General features: G+C 40.5%; 2 protein-coding genes across 2 annotated transcripts in view; one reads left to right on the forward strand and one right to left on the reverse strand.

Moving 5' to 3' along the window:
- The first annotated feature begins 4,563 nt into the window (after nt 1–4,563).
- LOC126398089 (kelch-like protein 34) lies at nt 4,564–6,354 on the forward strand. Its single transcript, XM_050057286.1, has one exon. The coding sequence runs from the start codon at nt 4,564–4,566 to the stop codon at nt 6,352–6,354; it is 1,791 nt and encodes a 596-aa protein (XP_049913243.1).
- Nucleotides 6,355–16,134: 9,780 nt separating this feature from the next.
- The window catches only part of cnksr2a (connector enhancer of kinase suppressor of Ras 2a), a 67,132-nt gene continuing 65,344 nt past the window's right edge, over nt 16,135–17,922 (reverse strand). Inside the window, exon 24 of the mRNA XM_050057376.1 lies at nt 16,135–16,332. Coding sequence (XP_049913333.1) covers nt 16,135–16,332 — 198 coding nt within the window. The remainder of the gene's footprint in view (nt 16,333–17,922) is intronic.

Consider the following 17,922-nt stretch of genomic DNA (forward strand, 5'->3'; position numbering starts at 1 on the left):
TTTGTGTTTTCCTCAATCATTGTGGAAAACAGGCTTTCTGTTATCAGAATTTTGTAACATTTTTAGCCATGCTAGCACCGTGGCTCCATGGATGGACATCTCGGATGGTCCGCCACCTGGTCCAGACTGAAATATCTCATCAGCTATTTGATGTATTGCCATGGAATTTAGGACAAATATTAAAGGTTCCCAAAGGATGAGTCTTACTAACTTTGGTGATCCCCAGGCTTTTGCTCTAGCGACACCAGCAGGTCAAATTCTTCACCTGTCTGGTGAAGTTTTTAACATATGCACACATATATCCACAGATATTCATTAACTTTTCATGCATAAGGTCAAATTCTTAATTCATGCTATAGAGTGCTGCAGAAATGAGTCCTAAAACCCGAAAATAAGTTAACATTTTTGCACTTTCAGTTCCCTCATCTTTAAGTCAATGATTTTTTTTTTTTAATTGGGTTTTTGGTTAGATGTCTGAAATAAGGTCTGTGGTTAACACAAGCTTAACAGACGTTCACATTTTGCCAGGAGGACGCTAACTTCTGGGTTGGCCATACAAAAATTTGTCATTTGTCAGAACTTTTTTTGGTGCTTATTTGCAAGTCTTAGCATGCAAACATGCTAAACTAACTTGGTGAACATAGTAAAAAAAACAGCAGCATGTTAGCATTATCATATTGAGCACGTTTGCATGCTGACTCTTAGTCTTGTTTCCTTGTCATTAAAAAAGAAAATGTCTTGCTGATGAAGTTGACAGCTGTATCAGCTAACAAAGACACCCCGAATAAGGCGACAGGACGTGACAGTAAAGTTTTTAAGGTGACATATTTAAAGGGGATTATTTCATGGTGGAGACGTCCTTTTTTGCCTGTGGGTGTAAGGAGACTGACAGTAAACAGAGCGTGACATAATGCATGCACTGATTTAAAAAAAAATACATTCAGGCAAAATTAAATACCCTGAAAACTCTGACAAAAGCAAATTAAAACTCCGTGTTTACTGTGATGGAAGATGTGGCCTGGAGAGTCTTTCAGAGTCAGGTTTTCACATTAAAAAATAAGCCCTGATATTTCTAGTTGTAATATCCTTGTATTATGTGCATATGTAATGGGTATTACGTGGGAGTCAGGGGCATCTTTGTGCACAGATTCACTTTGATCCTCCAAATCCAACTGTTTCATGAAGGAATGCCACATGGACGGAGCACACACACATGCCATCGAGCACACCACCAGCCCCCATTACAGCAGATATCCATCATCACATCACATGTTCACACAGACAAACACACACAGAGCAGCTGTAGCTAAGTTTAGCCTCCATCAGGTCACGGTGGAGAGAGAGACACTGCTGGTGTTTTAACAGCCGTACGAGAGGATCTGACATTGTGTGGGAAAGATTAAAAACACTGTGCAGTTTCAAAAGGCGTGAATCTTGTTTTTTCTCTTTGCGAGCAGCCTGTGTGCTGAATTCTGAACCAACGTTTCAATTAAACGAAAACATATGCAGTGGTGGAAGAAGTACTCAGATCTTACTGTGACAATACTCCACTACAAGAGGACGGCATTCGAAACCTTACTTTATTAAATGTATGTATCAGCAAACTGTATTTAAGTTTTACAGCTGTAGATGTTTCAGATTGTGCTAATCTGAACTCCTTTATATATTGGTAGGTATAATGCATCATATTCTATAAGACCATCATATGGTTGTAGCATGGCCGTCCTGTGAGGACCACATATCTCTAAAAAGTCACCTTCTCAATGTGTCAGAGACAGCCATTTTCAGCTTTGTGACGATGCAGTTTATCAACTGATCCAAGAGGGTTTTTAAAGAATTTATTCAGCTAAAAGGTCCATTATGTAAGATTTATGGTTGATAATATAAGTTTATATATGGATTTTAGATTTAAAATATATTTTAAGAAGAAGAGGTTTTTATTAGTGTATAATCACCTGACAATAAAGCTCTGTGTCCACAGAGCAGTACGGTACGGTTCAGTTCAGTTCAGTACGCTTTTTTTCTGTTTCCACTGTTAGAAGTTGTGGATGGTACCAATGGAACTGTTCTGTACCATTACCATTTTTGGTCACCCCTCTGTTGGGGTACCTAGCACACAGATGTGGTACTAAAAGGTGGAGCTGTAAACACTGCAGTCCATTGATTGGTCAATAGCGGATGATCACTCTGCTCAGGGCTGAGCTGTGGCTGGTTTCGAGTTAGTAACCACTGTTCATACTGTGGAAAGTTTATTAGTAGACTGTAAAACTGACTGTAAGACTATAAAATGAAAGGATGTTTTGCTGCCTCTTACAGCATCTGTAGTCTGAGAATTTTGATTTAATTCACTTGGCCAACTGCCGGCAACATTTAAGGTGGAACGTTTACTTGTTACTGTATGTTACTCAATGCATGAGTTGACGACGTGAATCCATCAGCACACCTTAAATTTCAGTATGACAACTTTGACCTTTGTTCTGAACATGTCAGCGTGCAATCTCATTCTGTGGACAATAAACAATGTGCAGACTGATAAAGGAGAAAATACAGTGAGTACTGGACAGAGCAGTGAGTAACAACAACTCCGCACACATGAAAGAGTACTGTTTGTGGTGGAGACAGTAAGTGGACAGAGAGTCTAGGTACAATGTCTGAAGGGTTACTGTTGTTTCCAAAGGTACTATACTGAAAGTGTTTGGTGGAGATGGGGCTTAATAATAGTGTTTTCATTACATTAGAATGAGCCGTTTATATCTATACAGGAAGTGGGTCATTGTCTACGAAGTCTGCCATGTTGCACTGCCATGTTTCTGCAGTAGCCCAGAAGGGACAAACCAGCATTGCCTTAAGACAGGGCTATTTGTGGTTTTTTTCCCCTTGTCCACCAAAACACAGATTTATTCAGTGTTTTTAACGCTTTAAATTGTCGGGTGTGTGTTTTGAAGACAGAGAGACCAATCAGCTTCCAGTAAAAATCTCCTGAACATCTGGATCTTTAGTTATCTGTGAAAAAAAGGTCAGCACACATCGGCAGGTGCTGGGGTAGCAGCCTGTCTGCGACAGGCCGAACAGCATAGACGAAATACTGATTTGTAACGTGAAACTGTTTTATTTGGTGTTTTTACTGCAAAGTAACTGCTGACAAATGTAGTGGAGCAAAAAATATAATATTTGCCTCCCGAATGTAGTGGAGTAGAAGTATGAAGTGGCAGAAAATGGAAATACTTGAGTAAAGTACCTCCAATTTGTACTTAAGTACAGCACTTGAGTAAATATACTTAGTTAGATTCCACCACTGCACTTGCATACAAATACACACTCATCTCTGGGTGTGAGCCAGCATCTCTTCAGAGATCATAACTCACGACAAAATGTACGATGCAGAGAGAGCTGCAAGAACTTGTAAGTGTGCTGTAAAGCTATGCCGTTTGCATACTGATGTATACATGTATACCAGACAAACAGTGGCTCAACATTAATCACACCACAGTAAACACGCCGGACAACTTGTAGCCTGATACTGAAAACAAATCTTCATCACTCCCACCCCACCACAACCCTGCTGCCCCTATCTCTGCATAAAAATAATGGCATGACATCAACCTGTCTGATTTTGAAGCAGCACAGGTCACAATAAGGTTAAATGCCTCCCAGAAGGGCACAGCTCATTCTAATACCAAATGCTACACGCTACTTTTGACACTTCTAAAATCCTTTGACAGCTTGGCAAAACTTCCTCTGGTTTGATATGTACCTCAGAGCCGAGCCCTGCCTGTGTTTCTATTCCTGTCGCCATGGCGATGAGGGCACAGATAGGTGCCGTGGCAACCGTGCCCTGGAATCTTAGTTCTGCAGACTGTGGCAGCTGTATTTACCAATGAGTTCATCCACCGGGATAGACACTAAAACCCTGCCAGGCTCCCAGTGTGTGTGTGTGCGCATGTGTTTATCCATGCATCTGCTCACTTGCCCCGTTGGTGGGTATGTTGGATGCATATATTCTGGTGATACTCCCTCCCGGACGCAGAGAAAAGGGCAGCGGACAGACACAAAGCCAACAGAGCTGGGACATCACAGAAGGAGACAGGAGGCTTTGGGAAGTTTGAGGGCCAAAAGGAGGGGCGGTACGGACCGTGTGTGTGTGTGTGTGTGTAGGGGGGCAGTTGATCGCCTTTCTGTCATGGTGTCACATGCAGACAGAGCAGGACAAAAACACAGATGGAGAGACGTCGGCTGAGGACACGCACTTGACTCTTCTCCTCTCAACTCTCCTGTCGTCTCCTATCATTTCCTGCTCTTTGCTCTCAACAACCCATTATCCTGCCTCCTACTAATGTCTGATTCTCTTTAGTCTGATGTTCTAGTGCAGCTTGTCGACTACATCTTTTTTGACAACACTCATTACTGCTTTTTCTCTGCTTTTAATCTTTCTTCCTCTTACTTCCCTCTCACTGCTGCTGCTTCCTCCTACCTTCCTGACTAAGAATTTTCTTTGCAACTAATCCTTTTCTGTTTCTCAAAAAGCTTTCTCTCTCCAATATCTTCTCACCTCCTATCTTTTGGATGGATAGCTACTCCCTCCTCTACAGTTCCTCCCACAGAACCGGACTTCTTGCCGGCTTCCAGCGCCTGCGCTCTCAGGGAAACATGTGTGATGTCGTCCTGGAGGCTGGCGGTGTATCCTTCCCTTGTCATCGCGCCCTTTTGGCCAGCTCCAGCGAGTATTTTTGGGCTGTGTTTGGAGAGACTACCGCTGAGAGATTAGCGGGCTGCGTTAGCCTCCCCGCGCTAACACCTGAGGGTTTAGACGCCATTCTGGACTTCCTGTACTCTGGCTGGCTCAGTGTATCGCCGTTAACACTTCCTGTCGTCCTTGAGGCAGCCAGGTACTTGCAGGTGGAGACGGCTGTGTCAATATGCGAGCGCTTCATGATTGATGGTTTAAGCGTTGAGAATTGCTGTTGCTATGCTAACCTGGCCGAACACCATGTTCTCTCAGATGCACTTGAAGCTGCCAATCAAACCATCGCTATGGAGATGGGGACGTTGCTGCAGGAAAGCAGGGATGACCTTCTCAAGCTGAATATGCAGTCATTGATGGCGGTGCTCGACGCTGATGAGATACCTGGTGTCAAGGAGGTGGAGCTCATAAAGCTGGCTCTGGATTGGCTGGATGACAACGGACCCCTCCCTCTGCTGAAATCAAATCTCCTGCTGAGTCGTCTGCGCTTTGGATTGGTTGCCCCGTCTGAGCTCCCCAATCTTAGCCATGCCCACAAAGCCATGGCGACACCTCTAATCAGAGGTCAGTTGACTCGGGCGTTGGAGTACCACAGACTGGGTTCAGCTCAGCCAATCAGACAGAGCAAACAGTCGACACTCAGAGCGTCGCCCAATCGTGTGCTGCTTGTAGGTGGAGGGTCCAGTCCTGATTGGCCAGAACAGAAAATGGTGATGTTTGATCCCAGAGGCAGGAAGTTCTCACCTCTGTGCTCCAGCATCCCGCTGCAGCTGAGAAATCACTGCGTGTGCTCAGTGGGAGGTTTCCTCTTCGTGATCGGAGGAGAGGAAGTGAAAGAGGGGGAGGAGGATGGCAAAAAGTCTGTCACCATGGTGACATCCAACCAGGTGTGGCGCTACGATCCTCGCTTCGAATGCTGGGTAGCGGTAGAGTCCATGCTGGAGAGGCGGGCGCAGTTCACCTGCTGCGTAGTAGAGGATGCTATTTATGCCATCGGAGGACGACACACACAACCAGACGCCAACACACACACCTCCGTAGCTTCTGTTGAGTTTTACGATATGGCCACAGGAGCGTGGAGGAGAGAAGCAAACATGCCTCGCCCCCTTTACGGCCATGCTTCTGCTGTGCTTGACAACAACATCTACGTGTCAGGTGGCAACCAGGGCGGCAGTAACCATGGCGATAACCGGGATGACCACAGAGAGAGCAGCAAAGAAGTCCTGTTCTGGGACCTCAAAGGCAGAGCCTGGGAGAAGCGAGCGCCCATGTCCATCGCCAGGTTCAGTCATCGCCTGGCAGTCGCCCATGGCCACATCTACGCCTTGTTGGGAATGTACGAGCCTTTCTGCGATATTGAACGATACGATCCGCAGTCAGATGACTGGACCCGTCTTCGACCACTCCTCACTGGCTCCTTTAACTATGGAATGGTGTCAGCGCCGTCTGGGAATCTGCTGGTGTTCGGAGGGAGGAGATGGAGTGAAGGACAGGAGGTGATAGTGAAGAGTGTGTTGGAGTACGATACAAAAAAAGATCACTGGAGAGAGATCTGTCAGCTCCCCAGACCTCTCACTGGCACTGAGTGCACACTGCTGCCTTTACCAGACTAACGTGCACATAGTGTGAGAACAGTTTAACATGAAAGTGAGACAGTTTCTCTCAGAGGTGCAACAGAGTCTCAAAATTCTGAGAAAAGAGCACACACGCATTTTAGGCAACTAAAACTATTGGGTTCAGCCATCTAGGCCCATCTCATCATTGGAGAACAGGTGTGCATGACTCCAGGACATTTAGGAAAATATGTTAAGTAAGATTTTCTTAACTTCCTCTATTACTACTGAAAAAAACAGTTTAGAAATACACTAACACTTTTCTTGCTGAGAATTAGATAAGAACATTGATACCAATCTAATATAGGTCTGTTAAATATGAAGCTAATACCGGGAGGTGGTTAGCTTAGCATCATATTTACACTTTGGTTTTTGTATGATTATAGGTATTGCATATAATATGTTTATTAGTAAGCTTTACAGGTGCTTGTAGGCAGAACTGTTGCCTCTGGAAACGGCTAGCTAGGCTAGCCATTTCCCTTATTCCCTTATTCTTACCAGTCTTTATGCTAAGCTAATACTAATACCAATAGCCTACTGCCATATATAGAAGTGGATATACATTTTGGGAAATATATTTTCTGCTGGATGAGAAGATTGTTGTGAGTCTCATATCTGTCTGCCAAATATGAAGCTAGAATGAGGAGACAGTTCGTCCTTAGCATGTGGCGCAGTGTCCACCATAGCATTTTTCTGGGGGCTACCTTATTCTTTTTAATACTTTGCAATGGCAGTGTATTTATGCTATGCTACAAATCAGCGTGACAAGGTGCTGAGCGTCTATTCTGAGCTGAGTGCTGCATGATTGCCTTTTTTTTGAGTGCCAAAGGTGAAAACTGTTCCACTTTGATTAAAACACTGCGCTCATCATTGTCACATTTTACCGCAATCACAGTAGAGGAGGGGCAAGACAAATAGCCTACCACAAAGACCAGCCGTCACATCTTACATGCCCAAGTGCTGAGGAACAACAGAAATGGAGGGGAAATATGTTGAAATACTGCATACCGTAAAACTTCAATTAATAGCCCAGGCTATTATTTGCTTAAATCACTAAAATCAACAGGCTTATATTTGGGACAGGCATCTATATGGGACAGGCCTTTAACTTCTTTCACACAAAACTGTTGCTCAGCAAAGATTGGTAAATACAATCTAATTGTTTACTCAAACTAGTATGAATATAACGTATGAAATTAAGGCTTGAGATAAAACTTCAATCAAAAGCCTAGTCTCATTTACTAGCCTGGTGTAGCTACACATTTTGACAAATAAAGGCCTGGCTCAAATAGACGCCCAGTTTGGTTGCCAAGCCGTTTATTTCTATAGAAGTTCTTTGGATGGTGGCTAACCACTTGAGCTAACCTTAGTTAGCCGTTTAGAAAAATATACAAATGTAAATGCTTAAACTTTTGTCAATATGGAGATGCTACACATTGTTAGCTTGGTTCGTTTAAATGTACTGAAACTATGAGCACCAGAGAAGACCACACTTCATTCAGATATACCGACATGATGAAAAAAACAACAACTGGTGACTTCCTTCTTCTAAAGTTGTCGCAAAGTCAGAATATGTGTTCAGTCCTGGATTACCCACCAAGTTATTTATATTCCTTTAGTCCATAAGGGTCCACCAATCAGTAGAATAAAAAGTGTTTTTCATCAAAATTAATCCAAGTTATGAATGTTGTACTAGTACTATTCATACTGGTTCAAATCAACAATTTGGTTGAATTTCCCACAGTTTTGTGTAAAAAGAATTAAAGGTCTGTCCCATATAGACACCTGTCCCTAATATAGGCCTGTTGAGTTTGGTGATTTAAATAAATAATAGCCCAGGCTACTAATTGAAGTTTTATTGTATACATTAATAGTGTTTCCTCTGATGAATCCACATATACCAGCGGGTCCATCCTCTCTCCCTACATGTTTCAGCCCTCCCTTCATCCAGAGCAAGTGCTACCTTGTGCCGACATTTTCACTTTCACTTTTTTAGCTAACAGAAAGTGAATAAGCGTATAGTTACCAAAATGTTTTATTTAAAAAACACGTCAAGCATATAAAATAACACAAGTTAAAAGGTGCATTTCATTGTAGCCTATTTTTGTTTTAGTTTTTCGAGTGCATTTCTGTGTCTGATTACTCACTGATGTGACAGATTGTTGGAAAAGACTGACAAAAAAAGGGATGCAGTTTAACTCTCAGTCTTTTTATCATCTATAATTATATATTTCATCATCTATAATTTCAAGTATTTAGTGGATCCAGTTATTAAGGGCTAATTACAAGCAACCACCACTGAGAAGTGATAAACATGGTGTTCTGTCAGTGATATTCCTGTGACCGGATGTGCCAGTGTTCTAAGAGGAGAAATAAAACAAGAGCTAAGGAGGAAGATAAAGGGGATTTTGAGAACAATAGCGAGGAGGTAAAGAGATTTAGTGGGACAAAGGTAATTCCTGAACAAATGAGTTTTCAGGAAGAGGTTGAGCCAGGCTGTGGAGGCAGAGGCTATTGCACATAAGAGGGAATAGAGAAGATGTCAAAACAGGAGATAAGCTGGTGAAGGTGGAGGAGGACATCTTTGAAATATAACAGCAAAGCTAAGCTGAGTATTTTATGTAAGATGAAAGTGCGACGCATGTGACATTCCTGTTTATTTACTAGTGATACATAATTTAAGTTATCTATGAGACAGATATAGAAATAAAAGCAAAGCAAGGATATTGAGTGACCTTTTTTCGGTCTTGTTTTCCATCTGCACTGGCAACCAAATGGACAAAGAAGCTTAAAGCTGCAGAGCAGAAAAAGCATTAGCAGGAAATCATATGCATGATTTGTGGGTAGTAGCTAGGTAACCTGCTCGAGTTCATTATTCATGGACCTCAGTTCTCACTTCCATTTAAACCTAAATGCTTACTGTCTACATAAACATTATTTATTTAACATGTTTTATCATGTTTGAAGGTAATACTGGATTCAAAATTAATTTGGTTTTCTCAGTATATACCCTAGTGATTACTTTCAATAAAATGTGTTTAAAAAAGTTTGCTCAAATGTACACTGGTACAAACTTCCAAAACATTTTAAATTACTTTAATAGGCAATTTAAATATTTAATACAAATCATGGTGTGTTGACTTTTTAGACGCCTATTATTGTCAAACCATTGCTTGGATTTAATGTAGGGGTTTTTTTGCACCATTGTGCAACTAAGTATTCCAATTGGTAATAAACATGAAGTTATGAATTTGTATTAATATATTTTTTACGGATTCTGATAAATCAAATAAACTGTATAACAAGATAAAAAAAATCTGAAAACAGCCATTCATTTATTCAATAACTATTAAGAACCAAGAACCAATAAAACTGAATTGCAAAGGTGATCAGCTCTGGTGTGTCTGTTTATTTTATCTCCATTTCATTAGTTCAAAGTAGCATCCTGTGCTATTATCTGTTCATTTCAAACCTAGATTATCATAGAAAACCAGCTGATGGAAATTTTTTGATTGTATCTGGACTACCAGCTGAGCTTGGAGCTGCAAATCTACCTAAATATGAGCTCAGTGACTTACAGGAAACAGGAGGTTTGTGTTTTTATAATAATGTTGCCTTTTAATCTTCTAAATTTAATTGATCTTGAGCAAACATTAGCAACAATATCTTTTGGAAAAAATGTATATGGAATATAATATTCATGTTCAACTATGTTGTCTTTAGTATATAGTCACCTAAAATTAAGAATCATGTTTTTGATCCTTTAGGATGAGCTGTTTTCATCTCCAAACGGATCTGCCATGTTGTTTTTACAGTAGACCAAAGGACTTTGCAGAAGACATAAGTGAGCCAAACCAAATTACAAGTTAAAAGCTTAGTGGTGTAGTCATGCAACCGTGGTGGAGTTCATTTATAGCCTTACATTGGCTTTATATTTCTGGTGATTGCATTTACACTTCAAACATTGTAAAAGTGGTGTTCATTTGTGAAGGTTTTCCTGCTCAACAAAATGTGTAAGCATCAAAAACTTTGGTCTGCCACAGAGTTTATTTTCTCCAAAATGCAGTGGAGAAATCCCATAGGCTTTTTGTCAAGGGAACCAGGGCAATGTTCAAGTTCTCACTCAGCTTTGATAGTAGCATTGTGGGAAAGGTGGCAGGGATTTGGACTTGTCAACTGGGAGAAGGAGCAGAGCTGAGTTTCTAAACCAGAGGATCTCTTTTGGTTTGTCATTAACTCTCAGCCCAGTCGAACAGAATAAAATGTCGGCAGTGTACATTTCTGCAAAGCATGGATATGTTACATTTGTAGGTTTCATGTGTATCATATCAACATTTCTGCAGCGACGTCGTTCAGATTAAATGTTTATAAGTTTTCTATCATGAAGAGGAGGGGATGGTGGATGGCGTGAAACCAAGGCGAGATGGCTGCCAAGCAGCAGACCACTGTTCGTGACCAAGAAACAACAAAGGCTGGTATTTTTAACCACATCAAAACATGTTTAACCCTGTTTGTTGCAACAAAACAAGGTATTTTTAAACCATACGTTGGGACATTTCCAGCCTTGTTTGCAACAACAAAACCAGGTATTTTTATACCATATGTCTAGACATTTTCAACCGTGTTTGTTGCAACAAAACGGTATTTTTTAAACCATATGTCAGGACAGTTCCATCTGTGTTTGCTGCAACAAAACCAGGTATTTTTAAACCATATGTTGGGACATTTCCAGCCATGTTTGCAACAACAAAACTAGGTATTTTTATACCATATGTCTAGACATTTTCAACCGTGTTTGTTGCAACAAAACGGTATTTTTTAAACCATGTCAGGACATTTCCATCTGTGTTTGCTGCAACAAAACCAGGTATTTTTAAACCATATGTTGGGACATTTCCAGCCGTGTTTGTTGCAACAAAACCAGGTAGTTTTTGACCATATGTCGGGACATTTCCAACTGTGTTTGCTGCAACAAAACCAGGTATTTTACAACCATATGTTGGGACATTTCCAGCCGTGTTTGCTGCAACAAAACCAGGTATTTTACAACCATATGTTGGGACATTTCCAACAGTGTTTGCTGCGACAAAGCCAGGTATTTTTCTACCATGTTGGGACATTTCCAACCGTGTTTGTTGCAACAAAACCAGGTATTTTACAACCATATGTTGGGACATTTCCAGCCGTGTTTGTTGCAACAAATCCAGGTAGTTTTTGACCATATGTCGGGACATTTCCAACTGTGTTTGCTGCAACAAAACTGGGTATTTTTTAACCATACGTCAGGACATTTCCAAAAATGTTTGCTGCGACAAAGCCAGGTATTTTTCTACCATATGTTGGGACATTTCCAACCGTGTTTGTTGCAACAATATCAGGTATTTTTTAACCATATGTTGGGACATTTCCAACCACGTTTGCTGCAACAAAACTGGGTATTTTTTAAGCATACAACTGGACATTTCCAGCTGTGTTTTATGCAAAACAAAAACAGGTATTTTTAACCATATGTTGGGACATTTCCATCTGTGTTTGCTTCAACAACTGTGTAGTTTTCAACAGCATGTCAGGAAATATCCAGCTATGTTCACTGCAATAAAACTGAGTATTTTTCAAGCATACGTTGGGACAATGTCGCTGTTTGTGTTTTTTATCCCAGCTACATAAATTAAACATACAAATGTAATATGTCCATGCTTAGCTGAAAAATGCAATATCAACATTTATTGGGATAATTGGGTTGGGACTCTTTCCTCCCTTATTGACAGTGACGATATAACAGCTTTTACTAGTGCTCATCACATCCTGTCAACCTCCTCTCCATCTCAATGTCCACTGAAGCGAAAACAAACCACAAATACACCATCACCCAAATGACCACACTTTATTGATCCACTCTTCTTCTTCCGACAGAACACGTAGAATGATAAATAAATACTGTTATTTTACCATAATTTATAGATTGAACATTAAACAATCTTTACTTAACTGTCCAAAAAAACCTGATAGAATTAGAGAACATTTTCCAAGACACTTAGTTTGCACTCTATAAAGAGAGAGATCTACTGTATCTAGAGATTTCAAACACAAAAACAGAAAAGGAATATTGTGTTTCTCTACAACAAAGACATGCTACTACAACCAACCACGGGCAGCAGCATAGAAAGAGCATTCAAACTGTGTTGTGTCATGTGCGTGTTATTGGCGTGTGTGCATGTCTTTGTGTATACCTGTGTATATGATTGATTTCATAGTTTTGTGCAGTGTCTCTGAGTATTAAGTCATTTGGCAGCAGCGTACAAATAACAAACTAGTATATTTTATTTAGATCCATATTTTAATTCCTATGCAAATATTTCCTCATACTCTCTATGTGGCATGCAGGACACAGAGAGACGAATGCTCTCTGAGGAAAAATCCACCCTTAGAAACTTTTACACCATCATATAAAATATAATCATTCTGTGATGTTCAGAAAGTTTCAGGAGTTATTTTGTGATAAAAGCTCTACTTTATTACTTTCCTTGCTTATTACTTAAATTATAGATTTTTGTGTTTCAGGATGCCTTTCTCTGGCGACCAGAGCAACATTACACAAACTTAAGCACTTGTTGTTGACTCATATACTTGCAGTTGTCATGGTGATCATATTTCAAGTGATAAAGTCAGGCTGCCTGAAAAATCAAAGCCTCGAAAAATCAAAGGAATAAAAAACAGGTCCAGAAGAGAAAAGCAAGACTCCAGTTTGTACCTTGGAAGGTAAAAAACACTGGATGGGTGTACAACAGGAGTGCCTTTTGGTGCACCTAAAGGCACTCCAGGGGTGCCTTTTGAAATCAAATAATTCAGTCAAATATGCATATCAAACAAACACCAGATTAAAATTTGAGAGTTCAAGAATTCTTAGAGTTAAAAACTTCAGATAATTTTACCTCAACAGACCCTTTGTTAAAAGATAAGTTAGGTAGGATGTATTATCAGTAAATTACGCATTTCTATGCAGTATAAGACCCCGATCAGACAGAGCAGTTTTAACAGCAGGGTGACTTTTTGTTATTGTTTTTTAATGAGAGTGAAGGGGTTTGTTTGCTGCTTTTGCATCGCTGAGTGCCTCACGTTTTGCAGGAGCGCCCTGAAAACCTCCAGTTGAAAAAACTTAAGCTAAGACCAGAGGAACTCCCAACTTCATCGGCCTTTTTGTCCTATTGTCCGATCAGATCAATTGAGAGGCGGGCCTTCTGTGGTGGCGATGCAGTAGCGCACACACAAACATTAGGCTTTGTGGCTCAGAGGAAGATTAACGGTTAAATCCCCAGCTCCTCCAGTCTGCATGTCCAAGAATCCTTGAGCAAGATACTGAACCCCAAATTGCTCCCGATGATATTGGTGTGTGGTGTGTTAAAAACTGAGTAGCAGGTGGCACCTTGTATGGTAGCCTCGGACACCAGTGTATGAATGTGTGTGTAAATGGATGACTTGTAGTATAAAAAGCGCTTTGAGTGGTTGGATGACTAGGAAGGCGCGATACAAATGCAGTTCCATTGGCTCACTTGTGCCACAGTAGTACACGAAAGTCAAACCAGAGCAAACATTGCAGACTCCTGTAAAATGCAGAACCAGAATGGAGGACTGCCGACAAACATCTTGTAGTTGTAACAGGCAACGCTTCTAACATAGGTGTTGCCATTCAGTTAGCCGGAAACCTGCATGTGAAGTGTTTCGCTTAGACGCTTAATCTGGCCTTGCAGAGGGCATTAAATCTACCAACAGTTCAGTTTCTCAGGTCTATGCTGCATTGAGTTTTATGAAGGTGTTGGTTAGTCTATCTGCTTTGCATCACATTTTGCTGGAATAAAAATGATTAAAGTCAGATAAACAGACTGAAAACTGATGCTGACAAAGTTTTCCTTTGGGGAAATGATTTGCAGTTGGAAATTAGGTAATGAATCGCAATATATTGTATCACAATACTCAGCGTATCGCGATAATATTGTATCTTGACCTAAGCATTGTGATAATATCGTATTGTGGGTCCTCTGGTGAGTCTGACCTCTAGTCCAGTCCCCAAGTGTCCTCCATGTTTCAATTTTTGTATTCAGATTTTAAAGTATGGATCTGTTTATTTCACAACAAATTAGCGGTAAAGCTAAGGACAGCTGATTTGGTGGCTGCCTAGCAACAATGTAAAAAAGACACTGCAAAACATGCTCTGTCTGATTGGGGCTTATTGCTGCTGAAAAAGTCAGAAAGACTGATTGTTGTGATGTGCATCGTTTTTGGAGCTATGGCTCATGATATACAGTCTCTCTTTTCCCATAGTCTAGTGTTACAAAGTAAACAAAAATTGTAAAAAAGAATTTTGACATCGCATGGCAATATACATGAAAGTAGGAGATAAGCATATTGTCACAGCCCCAGTATATTTAAGGCTTCTGCATTCAGAGTTAGACAAGTCAAACAGGTATTTTTAGTCTGGTCAGCACAAAACAGAACAAGGACTGTTGACTTTTCCTTCTCTTTCAGTGAAATTACTTTAAAAATTGATTTCTTTATGGCCATTACAGACAATGTACACATGGGTATAACAGTACTGTTATTAGGCAGAATTGGAAAAATGGTTACTGTATGTAATATCATGGGATTGAGGAATGTAATCAAAGATATGACAGTATCTTTACACAGGTATTAAGAGGTCTTATTTCAACATATGCTGTTTATGGAAATGTGAACAATAATAATTAAAAAAAAAAAGAAGTGTCCTGCATTATAATATCGTACTGAAGATGAGTCATGTTTCCATTAAAGTGATGTGATTTAAAGGAAATATTTAGGCCTAGAAATGAATTAATGAGAGGTAGCTGATGTCAAATGTCAAATTAAATTAACAGTATCAACGATAGTACTGCGAGACAAGACTCGCTGGAGGTAAAATGATACTGACAGTGAAAATGAAGTGACAGCATGACAAGAGAACTGGCATCACATCAGTTTAGTGCAAAAAACAAAACAATAAAAATAGCACATGGCCTCCTAAATGGAAAAAACACTGTCACTAGCAGTGTTAAAAATGGTGTTAAATTATTTTCAGGGTGGATTTTTCCTTTGAATGGTTCCTATTCCAGTTGGAGTGTGCATGCTTCAGGTCCAGCCCAGCACAGTACAGTACGTTATTCTACCAAACCAGCACAAACAAAAGTCTCTAAAACTAGAAACTGAGACTATCTGATTTAAAAAAGACTTGTGCTTAATTGTTCTCTGCTGTAACACTCACTGTACAGAAAATATCATCATAGATATCAAGTATAAGGCTTGATAGAATACAATGTATGTCACTCTGTGGCTATGCAGTCGGTATAAACATGGCACAACAAGCAGGATGAAATACTGTAAATGAAGGAACTACTCTGATGCCTCTGTCCATGTCAGCGGGAACAAACTGATGAAAGTCGTCCAAAGTATTTATAGAGCACAAAAGCTAACATGTAATACTAAAGATTCAGTTAATCGTCCGCCCCCGAGCCAGCTGGAGTGGCATAACCAATCAGCTCGTAGACTGATGTGACATGAGGGCCACACGGGCATCTCCTCAGAAAGCTGTCATGTTGCACTTGTACACCGCGGCTGCTGAAAGCGTATCTGGATGTGGAGCTGTCCCTACTCTCCTCTCTTGACAAAGTCCGTCACTGATCGCGACCCTGATGCATCAAAACATCCATTGCTGTTTTGTTCGACTCTTCAGGAGCAACTCAAACATGTGTGTGTGTGTGTGTGTTTCACTCGTCAGACGTGGGTCTCGATGTAGGAGTGTGTGTGAGAGAGCGAGGGGGTGAGGGGCGGGCCGGGGTCTGATTCGGCGGTCGAGTCAGGCTCCTGAGAGAACAGCTCCTGATAGGCTCTTTTCCACTCCTGGAACTCTGCCGACGACAGCTGGGGATTGGCCAACAGCTTGTCAATCAGCGCTAGCTCCCCCTCCCTGTCCTAAGGGGAAACACAGGAGGGGTTGGGGGGGTGGGGGGATGGGGGGGGTCACTCTTTTTAGTTGTATACTTTTAAACCACTAAGCTTTAAAACGCAGACACACGTGAAGCAAGACACACACTTAACGGGATACACTAAGTTTTGGGGAGATTTAGTATGTGTTACTTCAAGACCATCCATTTGTTCTTGGTAGATTATTTGTTCTACTACTCTGATACTAAATTTTAAGTAAGGAAGCCTTTACAAAGGGTTAAGAAGAAAATGACATACCTTAACAATGTTTCTTTTTCCATATATTTCCTTTTTATATCACTATTTAATGTTTTTTTTTTTAACTTTATTGTCGTTACATGTTGAAACTGTGCTTCGTTAACTATCATCATTTTTGTATTTTTAAATGCACTTCCATACATTTTGCACTTTCATTTTCTTTAAAGTCAAGAGTTTGTTTTTTTATTGGTATTCTATCTACCTTATATAAGGTCATCTCTTATATTTGCATCTTTTTTTCTTACATTTGCATCTTTGATCTGCTTTATTAGAGCTTATTTCTCATATTCACATATTACTTATTAACAGATGAACCATTACAAATGACCATTTGTATATCAATTACTCTGCCATGTTACGCTGTATTCTTGAAGTAAAGCTGTTTTTCTCACATGCCTCCACAGTGAATGAAGAATCCAACAACTGAGAAAATTCCTTATGAATTGAAGTTCAAGGGGTCTGCATTTAACAACAGCAAAACTATATCAAAACATCTGTTTACAAACCTTCTCACAACTCGTGCAGTATAATCCAAGTCTCATTTATCCAATCTTATGCTCCATACTTCCCAAACAGACAGACCTTTCCGATGGGGAACTGAACAGACAGTGAAACTTATCTATGTTCTCTTCAAAGCCAAACTCCATTGACAAAATCAGTAATTTTACCTTGGTGATCACAGGAGCTGCTGGTCTACCCCTGCCTTGATAAGTTTGTTTCTTTTTGTTATTGTGTGACTTTCGTGTTCAAAACGATTAGTTCAGATTCACCAAAGTCAAACAATAACATAAACAAACAAACTAATCGAGGCAGCAGCAGACTAACAGCTTCTGTGCTAAGCAAGGTAAAATTAGTGTTTTTGTCAATGAAGTCTGGCTTTGAAAAGAGAATGGATAGGTTTTACTTTCAGTTCAGTTTTAAATGCTAAAGTTTGAGCGAAAGTGCAGTAAGTACTGAGCATATGACTTGATAAATGAGCTGGGGCCTGTATCACGAAGCGAGATCAACCTTTCCTGGGTTACCCAGACCTATCCTGGGTTGACTAACCCTAACAATGGCAATCAGGATAATCGGTATCACGACGCTGGATATCAACTCGGTAACTTACCAAGAGCCATGAACGCGCACACAGAGGACCAATCACAATCATGAGAGAAGCGCAGCGTCACTGAGCGTCCTCACAGAGCGCCGTATGTGAGGAAAAAAAAAGTATTTCTCGTGAGGATCAGAGATTAATTCTACTAAAATATGAGGAGGAGAAAAGCAACATTACAGAAAAGGCCAACACCGTGGCAGCTGCAGGAGGAGGAAACATGCGTG

Source organism: Epinephelus moara, chromosome 11, assembly GCF_006386435.1.
Source record: "Epinephelus moara isolate mb chromosome 11, YSFRI_EMoa_1.0, whole genome shotgun sequence".
NCBI lineage: Eukaryota > Metazoa > Chordata > Actinopteri > Perciformes > Serranidae > Epinephelus > Epinephelus moara.

Coding starts and splice junctions, on each gene's coding strand:
- LOC126398089 (XM_050057286.1), top strand. CDS start 4,564: ATGGATAGCTACTCCCTCCTCTACAGTTCCTCCCACAGAACCGGACTT.